Source organism: Cygnus olor, chromosome Z (assembly GCF_009769625.2).
Source record: "Cygnus olor isolate bCygOlo1 chromosome Z, bCygOlo1.pri.v2, whole genome shotgun sequence".
In the NCBI taxonomy this organism is placed as follows: Eukaryota; Metazoa; Chordata; class Aves; order Anseriformes; family Anatidae; genus Cygnus; species Cygnus olor.
In genome coordinates this window covers 1,197,774-1,221,881 of record NC_049198.1, presented here as the reverse complement: position 1 = coordinate 1,221,881, position 24,108 = coordinate 1,197,774, and the positions used below count along the sequence as shown (strand labels likewise).

Here is a 24,108-nt window from a genome sequence, read left to right as displayed (position 1 = left end):
AGCGTACTCGGTACTGCCAGAACAGCCGTTCTGTTCCACTTAGGCTGTGGTTTTACCTGCCAGGAAAAAACCTCATAGTTTCCTCCTGTTCTGTTCACTTCATCAAAATCCAGTAAAGGAATTAAATGAAGCGACACTATTATATACTGTTACCTAGATCTTGACCTAGTAATTGATTTGATATCCTTCTTGTCATCCTCTAGTTTCTTGTCCTCAGAAGATTTTGTGTCCTGGAGGTTTTCGTCTCCCTCGTCGTCAGATTTGATTTCGGAGCTACCTGAAGAGACGCTCTGCCCTTGCAGTCCAGCTGGCATGCCTGGGAGAAAACACACGGACGAGCTGTCAAACACTGGTTACGCGAATGTCAGAGCGATCTGGGTCCAAGTCCTGTGTCTCTGCTGCCCAGTGAAGGGTGACCTGCGCGTGCAGCCCCAGACAACTGGCACTGAGCGAAGCGCGAAGGCCCTAAAACCGGTTTCAGTGATGGCTCTGAGGCCTTGTTCTGCTCCTCAGCCTTTAGGAATAGTTCACTGACGCCTAGCTGCAGCTCCCTTTCTTCTTCTTCAATCGCTACCTAAGTTTTCCCTCATCTTAAAAAAAAATTAAATCTTTAATATGTCATCCCTCCCCAAATACACTAAATACCTCTGCTGCAATGAATGAGCAAAGACCTTGTAAGCCACCACAATAGAAATTTTGGACTCTTCCACACTTCGGCTGGAAGATCAGCAGCCTCTACGAATAATGACAAAGCCCAGATGTCCTAAGATGGGTTCGCTTTGCTCTGAGTCTGCTTTGCAGCAACCCTGCAGGTGTGCACGAGGCTGCGAGGCTGATGACAGCGCGGCACATCGTGCGAGCCAAGGGCAGGCACTCTGCTGATGCCCTTCCCACGGCCGGAATCGTAAACTTGGTGGAAATTCTGAGTTTCACCTTAAATCCACATCTTTTTGATGGGCACCCTGCAGCGCCTTGGATACTTGCCAGATTTGTTTGGTAAATTTGCAAAATTATTTGGGTAATTGGACTGCTTTTACGTATCCCTGCCCGTGGCAGGCGTTACCTTTAAGGGCCCTTCCAACCCCAATCACTCTGCGATGCGCGGGACCGAGGCAGGGGGGCCCGATCCTCGCGTTGCGGGGCTGCTGCCGGCGGTACTCACCCCTGTAGGGGTCCTGGGGCGGGTTCAGGTCCGGGGACGTGGCCGACTGGACGGGCAGCTGGGGCACCGGCACCTGGTTTGGCACGAGCGAGTGGCTGCCGCGGAGGCTCACCCCGTCCTCGCGGTGGGCGCCGACCTGGAGGCGGAGGAGAGAGGGGCGGTGAGAGGAGGCGGCGGCGGCCTGCAATGGGCCACGGGGACCTGTGGCCCTACAGCCCCGGGGTCCTGCCGCTGCCCCGGGGCCTTGGGGCCCCGGTTTTGCCCTAGGGCCCCGTTGGCAGGCCGGCCCGGGCTGGGTGCCTCGCCAGAGGGCGCCGTGAGCCCGCAGAGCCGAAGCCCGGCCGGGCGTGCAGGCGGCCGAGCGGCTCAGGCAGGTAAAACGTCAAATTGTCTCCCGGGGTGCCGCAGCCGAGCGCGCCGCTTCGCGCCCATCTGTCTTCTATCATGTCCGCCAACAGATCTGACAATTATCTTAATGCCCATATGCTTAATTGCGGGCTTCTCGATTCCCCCATCGCTAGCGGAAATCCTGCAGGAATTTCAATTTGGCATCCGACTTCTCGTTTCGGGGACCGGCTTCGCGGGCCTGCCATTTTTCCCCGTCCCGCCGGCGAAGGCTCTGACAGCGGGGGCCGCGGCAGCGCAAACGCAACGCCGTGTCCCCCGCCACCCGAGGCGGGCAGCCCGGTCCAAATTAGCCGTATTTCATTAACCACCGAGTCCCAAAGCCGAAGGGGCGCCAGGCCTGCCAACGCCGTGACTCCGGGTAATATCCCCATGAAGGTTTTATTAAACACTCCAGCAGTGCCATCATCGGAGCTGACAGCGCGATGGAAATCCATCCATTCCTCCCACCTGGCTCGCTCACAGACGGAGCGGGGCTGTTACCTCCCTAAATAAAGGAGGCTGCGGAGAAGAGCTGAGCAGCCGACGAGCAAAACTGCCGGAAGCTGGAGGAGAAAAGCTAGAAAAGAGCCAGGAAGGGGCAACGTTGGAGCTATGAGTGGCACCGTTTGGCTGCAGGTACACGCCCCGTGTCCGGAGCTACAGACCAGAAAATTTTCTACACGGAAAATTTCGCACACGCTCCGCGCTTCCTCAGGTGTGCGCCTCCCGTAACACTGGTGTGAAACGGGTTTCCGTGGCTGATAAACTCAGCAGCCAACCGTAAATCTCTCTTTATTCTCCCAAAGTAAAGTGCTCGGGCGGATAAAAAAGATCGAGGAATGTTTCTAATCAGACTTACAAGATAATATAGTATAATTGTTAACAGCAAGTCGAGACCGCAGTAGGAAAGATAAAAGGGAATCCTGCCAAGGGGAACTTGAGAAAATCTTTTACTACTAGACGAAATGCAAATAACCAAAAGCAAGTATAAAATAGCACAGACAAAAACTCTCTCCTCGTTGAGACGCTTTAATTTTAAAAACATGACGTGCTAAGAAAAGACTGGAACCGGCATTATTTGGTTTTAAGGAAGAAAGACTTGTGAGAGGGTGCGCTCGGAGGTCTGCACTTCTCCTTCCTTAAATCTCAAATGATTGAACACAGTACAGTCAGAATGACACCCTTTTGAGGAGAAAAAGCGTTTTTCCAATCTGCTGTGACACAAACGTACTAGTGACAGGGCTGTGCTCCCCCGTCCCCAGCGATCCATGCCCTGCCGGGCCTGACCTGGGGCCACCAGGTCTACCCAGGGGGTCGGACCTGACTTCAAAGCGGCCCCACGGGGTGCGGGGGTCTCACCCAGGTGACCCCCAGCAGCCCCCTCCCATCTACATTCTTCTGCGGTTCTACAAAAGACGAAAACCATTTCATTTTGAGGTCGACAAAGAAACACATGACAGCACTTCTAGTTGGAGAACAACCACCGGCCTTCAAACGGAGCTCCAGAGAGCGACTGGAAGCTGTAAAGGCACTCTGACAGACGCAATGTCTCGCTCCGGATCCCTCCCTTTTCCTGCAAGCCTCTCTGGGCTCCAGCCATGCTCTGTGCAGACAGACAGACAGACAGACCGACCGACCCGGAGCCTGCCAGCACCCCATCCTGCTCCTGCTCCTGCCCCGGAGCAGCCCGCCTCCTCCTGTGGACCACTGCCACCACGGGACTCCACGAGATGCCTCAAGCTGGGTGGTCCAGCTTGAAGTTAGACAGCCTGGATATCTTGATTATTCGGCCTGGCTGCTGGGAGACGACCTCTGATTTATCACATCAAGAAGCAGAAGCGGCAATAACGATCGAAGGCTAACAGTACGGACGATCTTTACACTGAACTGTTGAATTCAGACGCAAAATTAGACGCCGTAAAGTCATCATCGCTGTACCGCTCATGTATCGACAAAGTTTTATTCATGTTTTTAAAAATAGTTCTGATTAAACAAAAAAATCCTCAAATTTCTCCTCCTCTAGGTTCTCAGATCTAGAAGGTAATCACGAATGTCATGTCTCACAACTGACCGCTAAGAATTATCACTCCTTTTCTTCTTTTTTACCACCTACTATGTGGTCAGTCTCACTTGCTGAGGTTTGTTGCTTTTTTGTCTTGCGAACTGGCAAATTTCAGGCTTGCTTAGGGAGGAAGCCCACCCTATCACCTTGCAGTAAAGCCCACCCTTACACTAAGCCCACTCTTACAATAAGAATAAACATTTCTTTTCCGCTGTGACTTAGTTCGAGCAGATTTTCCCCTCTCCGAGTGGGAGACACGGTTTCTGCCAAGACATAGGATCAACCTCCAGGCTCTAGTACTCGTCTCACTGCAGTCCTTCCTGTGCTGCAGCAGAGGGGGGTGCTTTGCTCCAAAATATTCATGCCTCCTACCTCCACAGCCACAAAAACACCGCTGTGCAACTGCCTTTCCATGGAGTATTCTCCTGGATATTTTATTCTTCCCATTTCAGTTGCTCACAATCACATCGTTATCCATAAGCAATGTGGTTTTTGAGATATTAAGTCCACCAGCTACAACTCTACCAGGCTACGGATATGTTTGCGTATGTGCACGTGTGTAAGCGCACACGCATATATTTGTAGCAAAAGACCAAAATTAATTAATTTATAGCAAAAAAAACCCCACAAAATTAACCTTGCCTAGCAAGTACTTCCATGCGCAGAGGACAAGGGAGGCTGCTTCCCGTGCGCGCCGGGGGGTCACCATGCCACCTGCGGGATGCCCAGCCGCCCTGTCCTGCGTGGGTACCCAAATGACTGCTAGGACAAGAAAATTCAGGCCTCTGATTTCCCCCCCAGAAGGGGCTGGACGTTTACTTTTCTCCTTTAAGTGTCATCAGCCGTTTCCACAAAGCCACCAGCAGCTCGGTACCAGTAAGAGCACGACCATACCACCCAGTTTGGCTGAAAACCCCCAACTGGGAGGGAAGGGACAGCACTTACTGAAGCAAAACCGGCCCTATCTGAGACCTCAGGGGCTGAAAGCAGCCAGGTCCATGCGCTGGGGGCGGACACAAACGCTGCCTTTCCTGTTTCCCCTCCGCAGCCAGCAGTGCCCCGGTTTGTCTGTTATACAAGCAACAGTCTTGCCCCGAGGTGGAGCGAAGATACGCATCGTTCCCCCCAGCCCAGGAGTGCAGACCTATAAATAATACTTATCTTCAGAGAACCGACCTCACTTTGAAGTTCTATTAATATTTTATTTCTTTCCATCTCCTTAAACAGCCCCTACTGCAACACTCAGCAGACCGGAGTGGAAATAAAACCCAAACAAAACGAACAGCAAATCCAAAAACGCGCACGGGAGGTACAAACAGGCCGTGCTGTTGATGTGCAAATCTCTGCCCTAACTTCCCCTTTGAAATCCTAACCTCACACGCGTGCAGGCAGCAGGGCCCGAGCATACGTGTGCATGCTCAGAGATGAAGTGCAGTATGCTTGAGATAACCCAGCCTAAGGGAAAAAAACATGAGAAACCTCAGTCTTGTGGTTTTTTTGGGGGGGGCGCTATTTAAGGTCAAAAAGGGTTCTGGAAGACAAAGAAATGCAAGTAGAGAGAAGGCTGATCCCAGAGGTGGGGGTACGTAAGGATCAAAATCGTCCCGCGGGACTTTCCAAGGCCTCTTTGGAGGCGCTCACATACCAGGCTGACAGACACGGCAGGAAAACCTGGCCAGAACGATGTCTGCATTCACGCTTGATTTGTCTTTTACAGCATTTTTCAACTCTTCAAGAGCTGGAAGAAGGCTAGACCTTGTCTCCTTTTAACTCGCGCTTTCCTTTTTATATATGGTAAAAGACATTCAGCACAAATGCCAGGTTTTTCTGGTTATACTGGTCTGTGCGGATTTCAGATTACCTGCACTATCTCCATCTTCATCGAGGATGGGAAGCTCTTAAAAAATGCTTGGGAATCCATTTGGAGTACTCAGCATTTCATGCTAGAGATGGATATCAGTAGTTAGCACGGATAAACAGCACGATACTGGGATTTTCAGAAGCATATTCCATGAGGAGTCTGAAATGGAGAATATTGTCTCTCCGGATGACGCCCCCGGAGCCGGCACTGCTCCTCCGATACCTCGGCCGTGAACGCACCGTGCGGTTGTGCCTCCTGAGAGCGGAGGGGCTGGCAGCCGACAAACCAACCTTAGCCTCTTCCTAGAGAGCAATTGCTGATTTTTCCTGCTGAAGGGCAGCTTCCCAGCTCCCTGCTGCAGATGTATACCTCGCCTCCTCAGAAGCAAAGCCCTTCTCTCCAAGCACCCCTCCCTGAAAGCAGCGGGGCAGGCAGGGACAGGCGGAAAGAAACCAAGGACGGGGGCACGGAGGGGCTGGGGAGGGGACATCAGGCACCCCGGCTGTGTCACACACCTCGTGTGCCACCACGCCTGGGGGCTCACCTGTGAATGCAGGTTTTCACGTCCCCATTCTTCGGTGAACATATAAAGAGAAGATGCGATGTGCCTGCGTGGTCCTCAGGTGCCCACCGACACAGAGCTGCTCTCGGAGCTGTGACCTCCGCGAAATACCAGCTGCACCCGACAGCCCCGAAGTGCTGCACCTGATTGTGAATTATCTGGAGCTCTCTCTCTCCGTATCTCTGTCGTGTAGATGAAGACGGAAACTTTTATCCTCCAGAGCAAGAAAAGCCACCATTTGCCCCAGAAGCGAATCCTGAGGAGTGCTAAGAAATGGTCATACAAATGTTTCCTTTATTGCTCGCAGATGGGCATTGGAAGTTTGGGAATCGTAAGGAGCAGGCACAAGCTGTAAAAAATGGGGAAAGGTTTCCTATTATGAGCGCTGCACCCCGTTCCTTACGGTTAACCCTTGTCGTGCTGAGCGGCACCTTCCCACAAGTATTAACTTTCTGAACACGACGCCACAAAGGAAAAGCAATCACCTGCCGTCAGATGCTCTCCGGATCACAGCTCCAGGCTACGGCTAGCAAGGGATTACTCCTAACTAGCTCACGTAATGAACGAGCGCAACGAGCAGCGGGCTTTGTACTTTTAAAACTGATGACCTCGTGTTATCCAATTAGATAAATAAAAACATGCGGCAGGAAAGTTGTAAGGTGATGCGTGTTAACATGTGTTCAATATTGTCAAAATTTATAAGTCTGACAGAAAGCAGATTTGTGCAAAGCCCTTATAAACCTCCAGCGCTATATTAAAAAGGGAACAGCGCAGGGCACTCTGACACAAATGGTCTCTCACTGTATGTGTGTATTATTGGTCCAAATTATTCACTCTTATTTAACTGCATTGAAGTCTTTCATCTCCATGCTATACAATAATAGTTTCCATATGACCGGTGGCTCAGCTATAAATAAGATCAAAAGCAAAAGAAAGGATTTAATAAAAAAAAAAAAAAAAGACATTAGGAGTGGCATTAAATCAGGAAAACAGCAAAGTTCAAATTTTTTTTTTCTCCAGAAAAAAAAAAAAAAAAAAAAAAAAGCAGTGCCGGAGCGCCGCGCAGCTCGCCAAGCGTCTTACGAAAGGGCTTTTCGCGAGCCAGTTGTATGCAAAAGCCATTTCACCACAGCTCCGAGTGGCACAGCCCAAGTTCAACGTTAAAAAGGAGAAGGAGCAAACGAAGCGGACGAGCACCGCGTCCCGGGCCAGGCCGAGCGGTGGCACCAGCATCCCACCCGCGGTCCCCCGCCGCCCCCGGGAGCCCGGCGCGGCGCGGGGAAGTTTTGCTTGGCACGCCGCGCTCACTCGACGTGCGGGGCCAGCTTCCCGGACGGCTTTCCTTCCAGCGAGGCCTGCGGGCCGATCGCCCTCTTCCGGGGCTCCGCGCCGTGCCCGAGCACCCAACGCGAGCGTGTCGCAGCTCTCGGAGCCATCTGGGGGCTGCTCTCGCAGCCAGGCTCCCCGGGCTGTGCGCAGGCGCGCCGGTCTCCCACACGACGTGAGGTAATTGAAGTATTTTAAGGGAAACGGGCCGGTTGCAGCCTATTATGGAGAAAAGTGGGTTGCCACGGCCACTGAAGTGAAGTCGCGGAAATAATCCTTACCGGTTTCTTTCCAACAGAGGCGATTATTCACTTAAGCACCGGCTAAATCCGGAGATAGAAAAGGGCCTGAAGTACGGGATTACGAATATTGACTCTTCTCCACCGACCCGCCGGCGAGGGAGCGGAGGAGACCACGCTGCAAGCGAGTCGCCCAGCTCGGGCACTTCATCCCGGTTTGGCGGCACGTCCCACACCGGGGGGGCCAGCACCAGAAGCCCCCGCGGTGACCCACCGTCTGCCGCTCTCTGCCAGGCACCTGCTTTAGCGGTGACCTCAGCTCTTCGCCCCTGGAGGTGCAGCCATTTCCCCGGCAGCTTTCTAAACAAAAGCCAGCTGCCGCCGGCCGGCTGGGGGCCGCGGAGCGGGGCCAGGAGCAGCAGCGCTGCCCAGGGCCGGCCACGCTCCGGTGCCGCTCGCACGCAGCCGGCGCGGGGCAAGCGGGCAGCCGGCGGCGGCGGGCCGAGCCCCAAACACCACGGTTCGAACAATGAGCCTAATTAGCTGCTGGGGAATGAATGAAGCCCTTGTGCCCGGGCGGCGTTTTCCAGAAAAAGGTGTCGCTTCGGTATCGGCCAGCGGTTTCTCTCTCCCGGCCAGGACGAACTTTACGGCTCGAAAATCGCTTAAAAATATGACAAAGGCCGTAATTTGCGGGGCAGTCGGAATGTCAGCCAATTAGGCAGAAAATGGCGCTATATAAAAACCTTACACTGGAGCCTGTTATGTCAGATTGTATTCCGGTAAGGTCATTCCGCCCCCTTTTTTTTTCAACGTACGTGATACCTGTTAGCTAAAAAACACAGCAAGGCAAAATAAACAACAGATGCAACAGCTACAACGGCGCTAAGAATCGAGAAGATGAAAAGATAATAAGAAAAAATAGCAAAAGCCAGCTTTTGCCTTTTAAATAATGCCAAGTTGCTCGACTCTTTTTGTTTATGTATGAATGACATAACTGAATTACTTCATGAGCTGCTACTTTAATTCCTAGGGGTGGAAAATTCCGTAAGTTAATTTAATGTGGATGTAAAAAAAATATACACGAACATGCTCTCTTCCTGTGGGCCCTCATGTGAAGCATGCAGGCGAGCTGATGGACTTCTAAGTACTGTCTTAAAAATAACGTATACCAGTTTGTGTTTTATAATGATTTTAATCAATCCCTTCATGCGCTGCTACAAAAGAAACATGTGTCTGCTAAGATTCCCGTGTAAAAGTTAGCGTTTAAACGCTGGTTGCTCCAATTTAATTTGAAACGTTACAATAAAATCCCTACAATCTGCATAACCTCTGAAATAACAGGAACTACCGAAAGGCAGGAAATTCACAGTTAAAGCCGAAAATATATGCTGAGCTCATGCCCTTGAGAGCTGGAGATGGGCAGCTCCTGCGAAATCGACGCAAACTCCAAGTTTTTATCTCGACACGCGACTTCTGCCCTAAAGACCGTTACGGAGGCATGAATATTATGAGCAGCTTGAAAACAAAGCCTACATCACCCGTATTTCTAAGCAACTTCTGCCTCTTCGCAGCCAGTTCACAGAAGCTTCTTTATGGGTGTCCAGGGTTGTTTTGTGCTTGCTTTACAAGCCCGGCGAGCGGGGGCTACCTTCGTTTTAATTACCACGTTTTCAGTCCTGCAAACGCTCACGCGTGTGCTTAATTTCAACGTCATGAATAGTCCCAACGGGACGACTCGTGGCAATAAAGCTCAGCACACGTGTGTTTGCAGAACCGGGGCCCTTGTGGGACGGGAAACCTGAACCTCCTTCTCCCCTGCCAGAGGAGAGATCGCCCCCTTCCCCGTGCGCCCCCCCCGGCCCGACCCACCTCGCCGTGCCCTGCGAGGGGCAGCTTTGGCAGCTGCCTCCCACCGCCCGTGCACCACCTCCGGGGGTACCGGAGGAGCCCTCCTGGCGGAGCCCATTTGCTGCTGCACCAGCACCAAATATACTGTATTTATAAATGGCGTGGATTAACGTGTGCCGCTTGCCGAAGTCAAAGGAGCGCTTAGAAAGGGACGTCAGGGGCCTGCTAAAAATTAGCAAGTGCTCAAATGCTTTCCTTACCGGGCTGCTAAAAAAATAAGGGAGCGAATGTGAAGTAAGAGCTTGCTACAGCAAAGGGCTCGCGTAGCTAGCAGGACTCTGCTCGCAGCTACGCAGCTGTAAATCTGGGCTAATTCCACCAAAACCGGAGCACTCCGTGCACATATTTTCAGCAGAAGAGCAGCTTCTGCCCTACCCTCGCCTTCTTTTTGTCTGGGGAGAGGGAGCAGCGTGCAGGGCGCCGGGCATGGCAGGGCCGCTGGATCCCAGCACCAGGCTCAAGTTACTCCGGGGCCGAAGGCAGCAGCCGAAGGTGTACAGTGGGCAAGGAGACTTCCACCAGCACATTCTGTACAAGTTTCCGGTCCATACCTCCCACTGCTACTTTATTTACTGCAGCTGGCCAGCGTTTTATAGCCTGTTTCATGTATTAAAATTCAAATGTGGAAAACATTACCAGTATCCTCCTTGATTTTTTTCTTTTTTTTTTTTGGATTTTTTTTCCCCCTTCAACTTCCTTTTCAGCGTGGAATGTATCAAATGGTCAAAGGCTAACTTCAGACTGACTCTACTCAAAAACTATTTCCTTTGTTCTTATGTTTTTACTTCAAAATTCATACCAGTTTTCCAAAAGAAATTATCAGGCCTGACTCCTTCACACAAGTTACAGTTTCAGACAGTGAGTAATGCTGTTTGGGAGCTCGGCAGACTGCTTTTTTTCAGAGAAATTGTGCCCGTCTTGTTTTTCAGAAGTAGCGCTGCCCTCAAAGCACCGTATCTCGGTTTGAACTCCCCTCCTCAACTCTCTTGCTTTGCCTACGTATTGATTTTACAGAGGCTGCTAGAGAAACAAGCAGCAGCTCGCCTCCAAAACCAGAGCAGCGCGAGCCCCTCCGCTCCGCATTTCCAAGCCAGAACACGTGAACTTCTGAAAAAGCCGAAAATCTGAGCACATTTTTTAGACGCAGGATGCGATCGCTTCCATTTTTCATTGGTGCTGTTTTGTTGTTGTTGTTGTTTGTTTAAATCTAACTTCACCTACATCTGGTATTTAAGCGAGGAGCACATATTTATGGAACAAACTGTCTCTGAAGTGATGCCCTGGGTGCATGTTGCATCAGTTTAACATATGCAAAGCGAACAAAGCTACAAAAATTAAACTATTTTCTCTTGATTGAGAGCAGATATACAGAAACAGTTGTAAGTCACAGATCTGGCTTTTAATAAAGCCAGATTTCTTCATTAAAAGCAGTATTGTTTAAACACTGAAGGAAAAAATAGCTTTGTACAACCTCAAATCTTAGATTATATGTATCCCAAGTGTATTTAACGTATTACCTGAGGCCAAGCTAAATTACAATCTAGAATTTCCTTTTGTGAATTCTCAGCAACTGCCACAGAGAGCAAAACAATGTCTGGTTCATGCTAATTTTATTGGGGAAGGGGAAAGGAGATGGATTTAACTGAGCTGCTGAAAAAGCATCTTTTTACCTCTCGGAGCCTTTTGCCAGACCATTTTCAGTTAACACAACATTATTTTTTTTTTTGAATCTGCAAATGGCACAGGCTCAGTTGTGACTTTTAATGATATTTCACCCATGACAGAGTCACTTCTAGTAACGTTTAATTTAATGACGAGCAGAGCCTATCACAAAGCCGCCCCAATAAAAAATAATAATAATAATAAAAAAACTTATTTTAGTTTCTCAGGTATTTAGTTCCAGCAACTGATGTTACATTTTAATAACCTGAAACTATTTCATTCAGAGCTGAAAAACTATGGGCAAATATTTAGGTTACAGCATTGTATGTGGTCAAATATGAAGGGGAGAACTATCAAAGAGTATCTGGGTAAGAATATCTGGAAATTCCACTTTTCCTTGGAGGGGGAAAGCAGGAGGCGGACGGGATATTCTGATTTCCATATGAGACAGCAGATCACAGTCAGCAAGGCCTCGGGCTCCAGGCTGACCCCCAAAATCTTGCCCCTGAGGGTTGTGGGGTGTGCTGGGGGCTGCAGAGCCGTCCCCTCCGCTTGGCTGGGCCGCCTGAGAACAGCCACGGGATGCAGGAATGGCCGCGCTGAATAGAGCAGGGCTCTCAGTAACACTGGGGCTAATTATTTTATAATCACCTAACTGACTATCACGACAGAGCCCGGCACTGGGGGCATCAGCAGTGTGCAGCAGCCTGGAGGACACGGCAATTATCAAATAATTGGCCACCAGAAGAAGCTCCTTCCCTCCCCGAGCAGTTGCCTCATGCTCTGGCATCAAAGTTTTTCTTTCTTTCTTTCTTTTTTTCTTTCCTCCTTCTCCTTGTGAAAAAAAGGAGGAATCTTGTCTGAATCCTGTCAAATAAAACTCTAAATGTTTGCATTTTCCATATGATGTCTAATCCTATTTGGAATGCTTCTGAACATTTGGCCTTGATTACATCTTGGAGCAATGAATTTCACAGGTCATTGTGTGTTGAATAAAAAGTATTTCTTTTTGTCAGGTTCACTGAATGTCCCCTTGTTCTTTAATTATAAGGAAGGATGAATAGAAGAGCTAGATTTACCTTCTCTATGCTATCCATTATTCTACGTACCTCTATTATGTCTCCTCTTATTCATCTCCTTTCTAAACAAAATCACCACAATCTGTTCAATCTCCCTTCACATGAAAATCCTTCCATGCTTGCAATCAGTCTTGCTGTTTGTCACCGAACTTCTCCTAATCCCACTACACTTTTTTAAGACGGGAAAACCAAAGCAGAACAACTCCAGGTAGGGCATAAAAACATATGTGTGTGTGTAAGGACACACTCGAGGCATATGCTGGCATGCCATCAGTCTTGGTGTCCTTTCTCATGTTCCTTTTCAGTTCGGTAGGTTTCATTTATTCATTCATTCAATTATTTATTTATTTTAACGATTCGTGCACACTGGAGAGAAATTTCCAGGCAACCCTCACAGAGGCACATGCTCTCCTCCCAAATTGAATAGAGCCCAATGTGTATATGGTTAATTGAAATTCTTTCTTCTAATCTGCTCTGCCTTACCCTCAGTATGTGGGATGAGACGGGGATCAAGCCTAGTCCTCCCACAACACCATAGCAGCTAACTGGCCATGGATCTGTTAAGTCCCTTCCTACTTCCACATATTTTCTCCCAGTCTTAATTAACCTAAATAGCTTGAACTATCTGAAAATGCTGCCAGCTGACTCCGCGATCCTTTCCCCCATTCCGCATGTAAGTAAGCAACTCTATTTCGAGAATGAAATTTTGAAGTATAAAAAAGTTTGCCCTCTAATCCTGATGAAAATCACACATCTAGCTCAGCTCTGCACAGACGCGCCCTCACCGCTTTCTAATCCAGAACTGCTGTTTCTCACTTCCTACAGGACCGTTAGTTTTTCATTAACTTCCGCTGAGCGACTTTAAGACTTCTGCAGACTCGAATGCATGGCGTTAGATGGTTTTCCTTATTATACTTAAAAAAAAGAGATTGAAGAGAAGATTTTCCTTCACATGAAAGAAAGTTAGCTGCCAGATATTTCCTTTTCCAAGTGCAAGACATTTGTCCTGGAGATATAAGGGTGCACGTTAGGCCCCGTGGGAGCGGAAATCCCAACAGCATACTCCAGACCTGGTCAGAGGCTTTTGTCAGGGTGACACACGGACCTGACACTATGCACTCCAGCAGCAGTGACAGGGCTGGGACTCTGTAACGCAAAGCAAGAGCCAGTGGCATGAGGAAGGAGCAGGCTGCTGAGCGCCGACCACTCAATGTTGTATAGGGGCTACTTAATCCAGAGTGAACCACAAGCCACAGTGAGCGTGCGCAGCTCGGACTCGGAGCCACCTTCTCTTCCCAGATTTAAGCACAAGTGTAACACAAAGCCAGGATTAGCTCCTACTCTTTAAGCCTTCTCCAGCCCTGCCTGCCGAATGGGGGCCTTACACTGAAATCTGCACCCAGCTTCCTGAACATGAAATGCAACACTCCCGAAACCTTAACAGCAAGAAAGGAAAAGCACTTCCAGACCGGTGTGGGGTAGTGACTCTACATTGTGCAGGCTGGGAACGAAAGAGAACTTAAAAACCCCAAGGTTTCACACCTCCACCCACGGCTCCAAGCTGGCGGCCAGGAGGGGCATGGCAAATGGCAGCTGTGCAGGGGGCCTGCGGCCACCTCACACACAACACGTTAACGAACCAGCCCTCTGCCAAGCCACCAAACCTCACACCCCCTCGTTCCTCCCCACCCCGAGCTGTTCCCCGGTGTGTTTTCTGTCAGAGCTTACCATGAGCGAGTGCCGGTTGGCGGAGAGCAGGCCGGTGCCGTAGCCGGAGCCCAGGCCCGCCATGGCGCCGTTGTGCGAGGGCCCTATCAAGCCGTGCATGTCGGCGTGGCCGCCCGGCATGGCGGTGGCGGGCCCCACCGCGTGGTTGCGCAGCACGTGGATGGCGTCGTCCAGCCTCTCCAGGCGGTCCTCGATCCGGCTTTGCTGTTGGCGTGCGAGAAAGAAAGCGAGAGCAGCGTCAGCAGCCGCGGGGACCCGCAGCGGCGGAGGCGGGCGCAGGGCTGGGCGCGGGGGCAACGGGGGGCACGGTCACCCGCAGCCAGGCCTGCCTTCTCAACCCCTTTTCTCTCTTTTTGCTTTTCACGTTTTTATTTATTTATTTATTTTTATATTTTTTTTTTTACAGGAGTGGTTTTGTTTCCTTAGGGACATGTTTCAAACAGCGTTGCGGGGAAGGAGAGAGCATGGTTAACACGAGTGCAGCTTTGATTTTCATGGGCAAAACAGGTTCAATGATTCCTCATGAACATAATCATTACAGTACATATGTTGCCCTCTATGTCTTTGAAAAGTTTTAGTGATACTTAAAAAAATAATAATAATAATAATAAAAAAAAAAAAGAAGTAGAAGTAAAGGAACAAATATCCCTCTAATTTGAGTCAATCTCTAACTGGGATTTTCCTCCCCCCATCTAGTCACAGCATCACACACAAGGAGAAACGGAGAAACTACCAGGCCACACAGTCCCTCACACTGCTCGGGTTTTTCCCCTACAGGTACGCACCCTAGGATCACTTTCCACCTCTGGTGACAGCAGCAATGAGCACTTGTCCTTGGCCAGTACACCCCATGGGCACGGTGACCGGTGCGGTGCTGGGGTGAGGGTGCAGCCCTGGTGGCAGCCAGGTCTGTGAAACCCAACCACCTCCCCTCTGCCCCGGGAGCCTCCACCTCTCCTCCCTGCTTCTCCGACCATCCCAAACGCCAGCTACGGCATCGGTGAATTCCTTGAAGAAACCTGGCTGCTGCTGTACTGAGTTACTTCCTTCCACTGTCGTCTTTCTGCTCAGCCACAACAACTCCAAGCCATGTTGCAGGCAGGACTAGGAAGGAGAGAAGCAACGGGGAAACAACCACCTCTACCTGGGCTTCCCACTGCCTGCTGCACCAGCTGCTCCATGGAAAGAGTGACGGGCTCCTGCAGGAGCCACCACCTCGGCGTGGGGACAGCCAGCCACTGCTACACGCCCTGCTCTGCTCCGCTTCCTCAGCCCCACTGCTCTCCTTGCCTGTCCCCAGCAGGGCACCTGAATGCTTTGCTCCTGGTTGAAATAGGAGAGGAGCTCAGCAGGACAGTCCCAAAGCTCTGCGGAGCTTCAGCTGCAAAAATAGACATAGCTCTATGGATCTTATGGATCTATGGATCTTACGGATCTCTTAAGCAAACCTCCTAACCAAACCCCTGCTCTCCAAAAACCGAGGTAACTAAAAAACCTCCAGAAGACAGATAGTCTAAAAAATATCACAGTCAATCATGGGAAGGATTTCCATGCTCGGGCAGAAAAAATAGCCCCTGCTAATTCCTGAACCTGGAAATTTTCTAGTGAAGTCCACAGGACTGCTGCATCCCCCAGCACTACTAGGTGGGTTAGCACTGTGCTCTTGGGAATTACCTGCTTTCTCTTTTTTAAGGAAACTTTAAAACTTCAGCACCATTGATTTTACACCCAACAATATGTCAGGCATCTCGCAGCGATCACTGGAACCTTCTAGAGTTCCAGTTGAGACCGACAACCAGCTGCTACGGTTGAGACAGAGGGTATCGGGTTTGTTAAAGTTCTCCTCTGTCCTAATGTGTGACTTAATCTTTCCATTAAAAAAGATAACAAATCTTATTGATATCCCTTTAATCCTATCTGTCACACGAACATTTATCACCAGCTCGGCCCCTGACTCTTCCCCTCAAGCCCAGCCCTTCGTGTTCTCCCGGTGAGACCATCGCTGCCACGCTGGCCGCTCTCACTTCCCAACTCCACGGGACTGATGGACAGTGACCACGCTCTGTCCTGCTTTCTATTTCTCTGCAATATGTGCCACCTGCCTGTTCACCGTTCCCTCTTTTTGTATGCACTGTTCCCTTTTCAGGGTATTTCAGTACCGCAACCCCTGCCGTGCAAGCAAGCAGGAGATCCTGTCCAGCTGCAGCTCCAACCAGACTACGAGACCTAGAGCACGGGGCACCCTGCTGCGAATTTAGGGGTGGCAAAATCAAGTCCGAGGGCATAGCAGTTGCTAACGAAATGAAAACCTGTGTGAGAAGAATGGATGAGAAATGGAAAGAACAGCAAGTAAAATACTGAGGCAGAGGAGGTCACTAATCAAAACATACCAAAGAGTGTAAGGGACCTTCATAATTGGGAGATGATGACGCTTGACCTCCATTTCTAGACCAAACAGCTGTGCCTGCTAATAGTAAAATTGGAATTACCATTAGAACTATGCAAACAAAAATGTCTTTCAAACTTTTTGGACAGTTTTGTAGACATGTAAATGCCGTATTCCAGATAGACTATAGAGCAGACATATGGAGAACTTCCAAAATACACATGGGTGAAAAAAAGGTATTTTGTAGCAAAGCACGTAGATGCAGGCCACAAAGTTCCCCCAGGCTGCTTCTCCACATAGAGGGCTGCATTGATTCAGCAGCTGTACTGACGAGCGGCTGCAGGAGAAGGAAACGTCTCGCTGGGGAAAGGAGAAGCAGCACTTCCACACAGTGCTGCGGGAAGCTGGGCCTCTGCGCGAGCCCCGGCACATACTAGCCCATTATCCTAACCTCACTTCAAGCTGTAGTCTGTGCCACTGATTATGTCATTCCATCATCAAATTCGCAAAATCTTAAAAAAAGAAAATAAGTAAAAGCACTGCACACAACATGCTTTTATATTCTGATAAGGTCGGCACTCTCCTCGGCCAGATTATTTGGTTTGGCAGGTTCAGAATGCCAAAGGTCTAACCAAAAAAAAAAATCTGGTTTGCATCCACTGCTCTACATCTGCTCCTGATGCAGGAATAAAAGGTCTCCTCGTCTCCAGCAATGCTTTCTAAAGAAAAAATTGCCCTTGCAAAAGAAGCAAAGCAGACACGGGGAAAAGAAGTTTTTTTTCAAGTATTTTTTTTCCAACAGCGTATATATATAGCACAACGCTTAGACCATTTATAAAGTTCTTTCTTTTAAATGAGTCATCTTCTGAACGACCTTATAAAATGGGCTTAAGAGTTTGAGATGGAAATATTAGGATTTTAATCTTAATGTCTACATTGAGTGGCACTTGCTTGGACTAAGATAGGCCAGGGTGGAACTCATGGCACGTTTTTTTAGGCTCTGACAGCATGATTACTTTTTTTCTCATAAAAGTAAAAAATTATGTCACTTCTAATTAAAACTTAAATCTTCCCTTTTCTGGTCCCCATGGAGTTTTTATTTGAGATTTTGCTACAGCACTGAATGGAGCAATGAACAGCAATCTTTACTTTCAAAATCATTTTTAACTAGCCCTTGATATCCTTGAGGGAAAGTGTCTCGCATGCTAAACACTTTCAGTTCTTATTTAAATGCATTTGTACTCCCTATTTCTCTCTATTTTGACACTTGGTTCTTTCTATTCATTCACTAAAACTTGCAGGAAGCAAGGCAGCCCAAATTAGCACAATATTTTTCCTTTTGGTTCGGACCCTTTCATGGGGAACAATGGCAACGCCTCGCTAGGAGAAATGCGGCCCAGAGTGCTGGGGCGTTGCTTAACACCTCAGGGGTGATTTCAGGCCAAAAAAAAGGGCAGAAAAGGGTTTTCTGAAGCCCCAAGGCTGTGACAGGGCAGGCAGTCCTGCTGCCGGTCTCCTGCCAGGGGTGGTTTTGGAGGGAGGGATATTTTCTGACTGAATTCCACCCCGACGTTAGTGCTCCTTCAGAGCAGGTGAGTGTGATGGAGGTGGACATGGTGTCTTCCTACCCCTCCTCACGGACCCCTGCCTCCGGAGGCCAGGCCATCACCTAGCTCCCTTCTCCTTCCTTTAGACACTGCCATCTAGCACAAGCTTCCCTGCCACCTCTCCTTCCCCAAGGGTCTCATCACTGCAGAGACAGGTTAGGCCCAGGCCTCTGAGGCGGTGTCGCCATTTTAAAGGAGCACGGGAGGTGCCTGCTGTGGTGCTCGTACCCCGCCGAGAAGGAGCACACCTCTCGCCAGCACTACCCTACACGAACAGCCTCGGCTGCCTTTTAGGATGGCCTGAACATGATGCAGGGCCTATACGGAAAGGAGACTGGAGCCTTTGGCTACTGGTGATAAAGACCTCGTCACAAAGACAGGGTGGAAAGGTCTTCTCCAAGGCATTAGTGTGGGTGCATGGGAGGAGAAGCCTACTGCTTTAGTCGAAAAGTCTCAGGGTTTATGAAATCTGAATTATATTCAGATAAATATTTAAAACTCCCGATGCTCATGAGAACTACCCTGGGCCTCTGGATCTTTTCAGTTTAGGCTTTTATTAATATGAGTGGGTTTAGTTAAAATATGTCAGCTTTATAAACAGAGTATAAAATAAATCAATGGGATTCGTGGGGGCTCGGTTTGTCCAGAGACACATTTTATGGATCAAACTCCAGCCAGCATTTGCTTCAGCCCCGGGCGGGGACGGGGGAACGTCCAAGGAGATGGACTTGGCCCCGGGGCGAGGCTGCCATGGGGCATGGCGATGGCACGGGACAGGCTCCGTGCACGGCACAAGGCACTGGCCACAAGACCCTGAGGGCACTGCTGGAAGCTCAATAAGGATGCATAAAAACACTGCTTTACTGTACAGGCATCCACCTACGAGCTGCAATGACTTTCTCTCTGCACTGGCACTACAGCATTTGGGAAAACTCTCTGCTCGTCTCTGGGGGACCACCAGCCACCTGCGTGTGCTGCACGTCGGTGAAACACTGGCCTGGTGCTGCTGGCTGGATGCATGTCGCACACCCAGTACCGTAGGAGCTCATTTAGGCATCTCCTACCAAAAATAGGTTGAAACGTTCAGTAAAATAGAATTGTAACAACAATACCTGAGAGAGAAGGGGGAGAACCAACAGGAGTTGAAGGATTTGATGAAAAGCTGTTGTTGGTGTGATCTGGAGAATAGATCTTTAAAAGATGATACAGAATTAATCTAAAGCCATCACAAACTGATGCAGAAAGAAATATGGAATTCTTATGCATTCAGTTCATTTAAATGAAAGCAGGACAGGTTAAAAAGCCTCTTATTCAAATATTAATATTTCTATAAAGACAAAACTGTATTAGATGCAGGAAGCTAGACAACAGACCCCTTTTGATGGGAACAGACACTAGCCAATTAAGCGATGGTTTCTGATTGTCACACAGATCTGCCACGGTAGATGTACACATTTTCATTGTATAGACTACTTTACGAATGACTGTCATTGACAGGCCTTCAAGCAAGCCTGAAAATTGCTTTTTTGTTCTGCTGAAATCCCTTAACGGCCAAAATAAAGCAAAGGGCACAGAGCACGTCGCTCTGGCACAGCGGGGAATCTGCAGCAGCAAACTCCAGCTACTCGGCCGCTGCTCCAGCGAGAAAGCCCCTGCCTGCCCCGTGCCCGGCGAGGGTGCCACCGCCCTGCGGTGTCCCTGGGGCCGCTGCCATGCACCGCTCGCCATCCGTGCCATTGGTCAGGGCACCACTTCAAAGTGGATTCTGTACTGTATCAGTTAGTTCAGGCAATCTGGAGTCTGACTTTTCGTCTTTTCAATGAAGCATCGAAGAATATGCGAAAAAAAATTAACTCTCATGAGAACTCAATGGAACCCACTCTGCCCAGAAAATAACTATCGTGGTCCTTATTAACAGTCAGTCCGTGCCAACAATTACCAAACACCGAGGCACGGCAGTGTTTCCTTCTGCTCGAGGTGGAAAACTGCCATGCCCCAGTTACCCCGGTAAGAGCTGGGAACTCCTGACTTTAACAGCAACCACAGCAACTGAATAGGTGGATACTGCCGTGAAAAATATAAAATCTGAAGGCAAAGGAAATTTAGAGCGAATCCTGTTTGCAGATCGCTCGGTAACACAGAAGTAATCCTGCTGCCGATTTCTGTTCAGACCTCCCTTGCCCGAGTAAATGACGTGTGTGAAAGACTGAAAGACACAGCTCATTGTCACCCAGTGAATGGGAACAGGTCAAGGTTTCCACTCTTTCCATTTCTAGTCTAGCATAAAATTAATTCTAGAACTTTGTAAACACCATTTTGCACTGATTGTTAAATATCTCAGTTGGCAGTGACTCCCAGTGGGTGACCTCTGAGACCAGGTCTCTCCTGTTTGCTGCTCATCTTCTCAAACTCCAGGCGTCCAATTCTGATTAAAGTTCACACTTTGAAAATGGTAAACGTGTATTCCAAAGTAAATATTTCCTTACAGAGGCAAGTGCTTTCCCCAGCGCATCACCAGTCTGCGAGCTGCCTGCCGCCCCACTTCCTCTGTTTGCTGAAAAACAAAAGACTCAATGTAAAAACAGACAGAAAGACATCATCCGTTTCTATTCCTGGTCCACTTACTCATAATTTAATTGCATTTTAATGCTAATTACATCAAATTAATCTTTAATTGCCATTAATTTGTTTGCTAAGGTAGATATCAAACACATTCACGCTCCATTTTTTCAGATAAAATATAAACTTGAGATGTTGTTTTTATAAAAAAATATATCGCATATTTGATAGTACTCGGCCATATGGCTTTATTTTTCTAAATAAAAGGTTGCTAGTCGAAGATGCTCAAAGGCATGGACATTGTGCAAGCTCCTAACACTAAAGACCGGGTTCAGGAGTGGCTGCCCGCCCTCCATCGCGTGCTCAGCCTCGGTGCCTGTGCTCTGGGCTCTTCGAACTTTGCTCCAGCAAGGGTTTTCTCTTCCAAAACTTATATGTAAGGGCAATGTTCCTCGTATAAACCACCAGAAGCTACCACAGAGGAATATTACAAAGGCGGCAGAGATAAACTCCCCAGAGCCGGGGATGCCAGAATTCAGTCTGCCAGTGGAGCCTAATTTCTCTCTTCTGCGTCTGTACTGCGAGCCAGGCATTAATTACACGATCGCTTACTGCTCCTCCACGCAGCCCCAGCCTCGCTCAGCACACGGGAAGGACAAAGTGCTGGTAATAAGCAGCTACCCGGGGTTTTGTTTTCTCCCCATTCACTCGGTGACCCTAGTCCTTTGTATACGTTTCAAAGCATGTTTTAAAGGCTTTATTAATTTCCATAGACTTCTCCGAAGCGCTCCTCTGACTGTACTTAAAACATTACACGAGCCTTTAATTAAATGATTTTTTTACCATCTCTCAAGTGATAGGATCGCACCTTTCATATAAGCAATTTAGGGAAAGAAAAATCGTGGTGTAACAGTCCACCAATTTCTCACCCTCGAGTGATAGGACTGAAACGTCGCCGTTCACAGGAGAAATTGAAGGCAAGAAAAACGAGGGCAAAATGTTCCCCAGCTTCAGCATCTCCGTGTCCATTTATAAAGGAAAAGCACCGCTCTGACTGACTGCTGTGCGTGATCAATACTCCTGCTTTGGGCCCCGCAGACTGGAAGTCAGGCAAAGAGAAAATGAGAAGCAAGCGGCCAGCCACCACCCATGGAAAGGCCGGACTGATATCTGGCATCCCGATTAATGCCACCCTTCAACCTTCGTGTTTTGTAACTTCTGAATGACTGATGCTGCAACTTTTTTACTGAAGGGATGCACTTGTGTGTGTATACACTTTTTGGGCCATGACAAGAAAAATAACCGTCCCCTCCTGCAGCACTATGCCGTTCGAAGATCAGGGCATGGGAAGAAGCGTTGGATCCATCTTACAGCTCTTTGATTTGGGCTCTTTGAGTAACTACAGCTGAATGTCACTACCAGCTGAACGTACTTGGCCCAGCGCTCACGGCAGATGAGATCTGCCTGTGCATGCTGCAGCTCCACGGCAGCACCAGGGAAATGTGGCTTTTGGGGACCTTTGCACCCTGGCCCAGGTGTTATTGATCCTCCACCCTGCTTAAGCCCAAACTTTCTAGTAGCAGCTTCAGCCAAGCCTAGAATAAAGTAGTTCAGCTGGAAGGGAACTTCAGAAATCATCTAACTCCAACTGTCTGACGTCCAGTTAGAAAAACTTAAGGGATGGCACAGGAGAGCATCTTCCCTCTGTATTTCACGTACAATGCACACGTTTTCTATTAAATGCAGTACCTGTACATTTAATTTGACTGCATACAACCCTGTTTCAGCACTTCTCCTACAGCAGAATCATCTAAAGAAGCCCCAAATATTACATGTGTCCCTGCCTCTTTCACCTCTTTTACATGAACTTACACATTCTTATTAAATTCTTATATAAACTTTTATTTTCATTATTGTACACCTGAAAATATGCTCGTATGGCAGTGATGGCCTATTTGTAATTTCATCTTAGCTTGAAATTAGGTATCAAGATATAGAAAGTTTTAGGATTTACTCCGCTGAGCTGCCAGGGAAAGTATGAAGTTATTACAGCCCCAAATACTAACACAGAAATGCGAAAGCACACCAGCAGAATACATGGCCTCAGTTAGAGATACAACTTATCAAGCTAATTTAATGTTGTAAATCACAACCTACAGGTTTTGCAACCAGGCAGATGTCCAGAAATTCAGTTACTTCGCTCTAAAGTGAACTGTGAATCTAAATGTAAATCATGCATTGTTTTTTCCTTTTTCTAAGTGACCCTAACTACATTATTCTAAAATTAAGTCCTACATTTGTCTGTCTGAAGGCTGGTCTCTCCTAATGAGATGAGCTGTACCGCTCCTGCGGGAGAAGGAAGCGCAAGGACTGCAGCCCTGCTCCAGCGTGAGCTGGGCCACCTCTCCTCTTTGCTGTCAAAAACAAAGGAATTCCTTGGATATGCTGAATATTAGGCTTTTCCTGAAAGATTTCAAAGACAAATTACTACAAGAGGCCCTGAAATCATACAGGAAGAGCCACAAGGATGGGCAGGAGTGTGTAAAGTTTCCTTTTGCAGACAGGGTGCTGCACGGGGAAGAGGAGCGTGAAGAGCGATGCAGCTGAGGTTCGTGACACGGGGAAGGCAAGCTGGGCACGACCATTCATCATTCTCTGCACAGAAAAACTGAAAGGCACCCACTAAAAGAAAACAAAATGTTTTTTTTTTTTCACCGGTGTTCAGCCAAATGGGAAAAGTCTTTGGTTTAAGGAATGCAAAGACCAAGTGTGCAAATAGGTTAAAAAAGAACTGGGCAAATTCATGGGGGAAAACATCCATCCGTGGTTATTGAACACACGTCCAGGTGCACCCCCAGCTCAGGCTGGCTCCGAGCTGCAGACTGCAAAACCCCAGGAAAATGCCAGAGGACGGACGACTGCACAGATGGGAGAAAACGGGCAAAGGAAGGTAGCTGAGGCACCTTCTGTGTGGAACACCAAGTTAAACATAACCAGACAGAGATCTTGTAGAAGTCTTTGTGTCCCCAAAATAACCAGGTTTACTTAAATATAGCTAACCTTTAATGGATGTGTTTATTTTTCACATCACTGCTTTGCACATAAATTATGTTTTTTAGTTATTCTGGTAATAGAAGAGACATGACTGAAACCTGTAGGTGGTTAAGAAAACTCCCTGTTTGAAGGATTAACAGAAAAATATAGTCTTAAGAAGAGCAAGCACTGTCTACTGCAAGAGCCCAACTGCTTCAGAGGCAACAGCACCAAACATCATCGCAGGACATGGGACTACACGAAGAGAAAATGGACGTTAAGTGTATGGAAGAGCATGGATTCACTGCAGAGAAAAGTAACATACAGTGGTGCTTGAGGCAGCGGATGGCTACGGAATATAACCAAGGGTTTCTATTAATATCTCACAGTTGTTGGTCCGCCCTTTTACCAGCGGCTTCAATGAAACGCTATTTAAATACAGCCACCAACGCCGTGGGGGCCGAGCGCAGGCTGAGCTGGCAGTTTCGGTTTGCACAACGACAGTCATGTTTAAATAACTGGGATGTTTTCCTGAGCTCCACAT

At 48.5% G+C, this 24,108-nt stretch overlaps 1 protein-coding gene across 27 annotated transcripts in view; it reads right to left on the bottom strand.

Moving 5' to 3' along the window:
- Window positions 1-24,108, bottom strand: part of TCF4 (transcription factor 4) — a 211,569-nt gene that overhangs the window by 7,445 nt on the left and 180,016 nt on the right. For 16 of the 27 annotated variants that reach the window (XM_040541709.1, XM_040541708.1, XM_040541712.1 and 13 more), the window contains 6 exons: window positions 20,459-20,526; window positions 19,085-19,163; window positions 16,370-16,446; window positions 13,980-14,183; window positions 1,163-1,298; window positions 154-316 (listed from right to left, as the gene is read on the bottom strand). In XM_040541709.1, the coding sequence (XP_040397643.1) occupies window positions 154-316; window positions 1,163-1,298; window positions 13,980-14,183; window positions 16,370-16,446; window positions 19,085-19,163; window positions 20,459-20,526 (727 nt within the window). Of the gene's footprint in view, window positions 1-149; window positions 317-1,162; window positions 1,299-13,979; window positions 14,184-16,369; window positions 16,447-19,084; window positions 19,164-20,458; window positions 20,527-24,108 lie in introns of those variants that run through there. The other 11 variants (XM_040541704.1, XM_040541720.1, XM_040541726.1 and 8 more) reach the window with 6 other exon arrangements.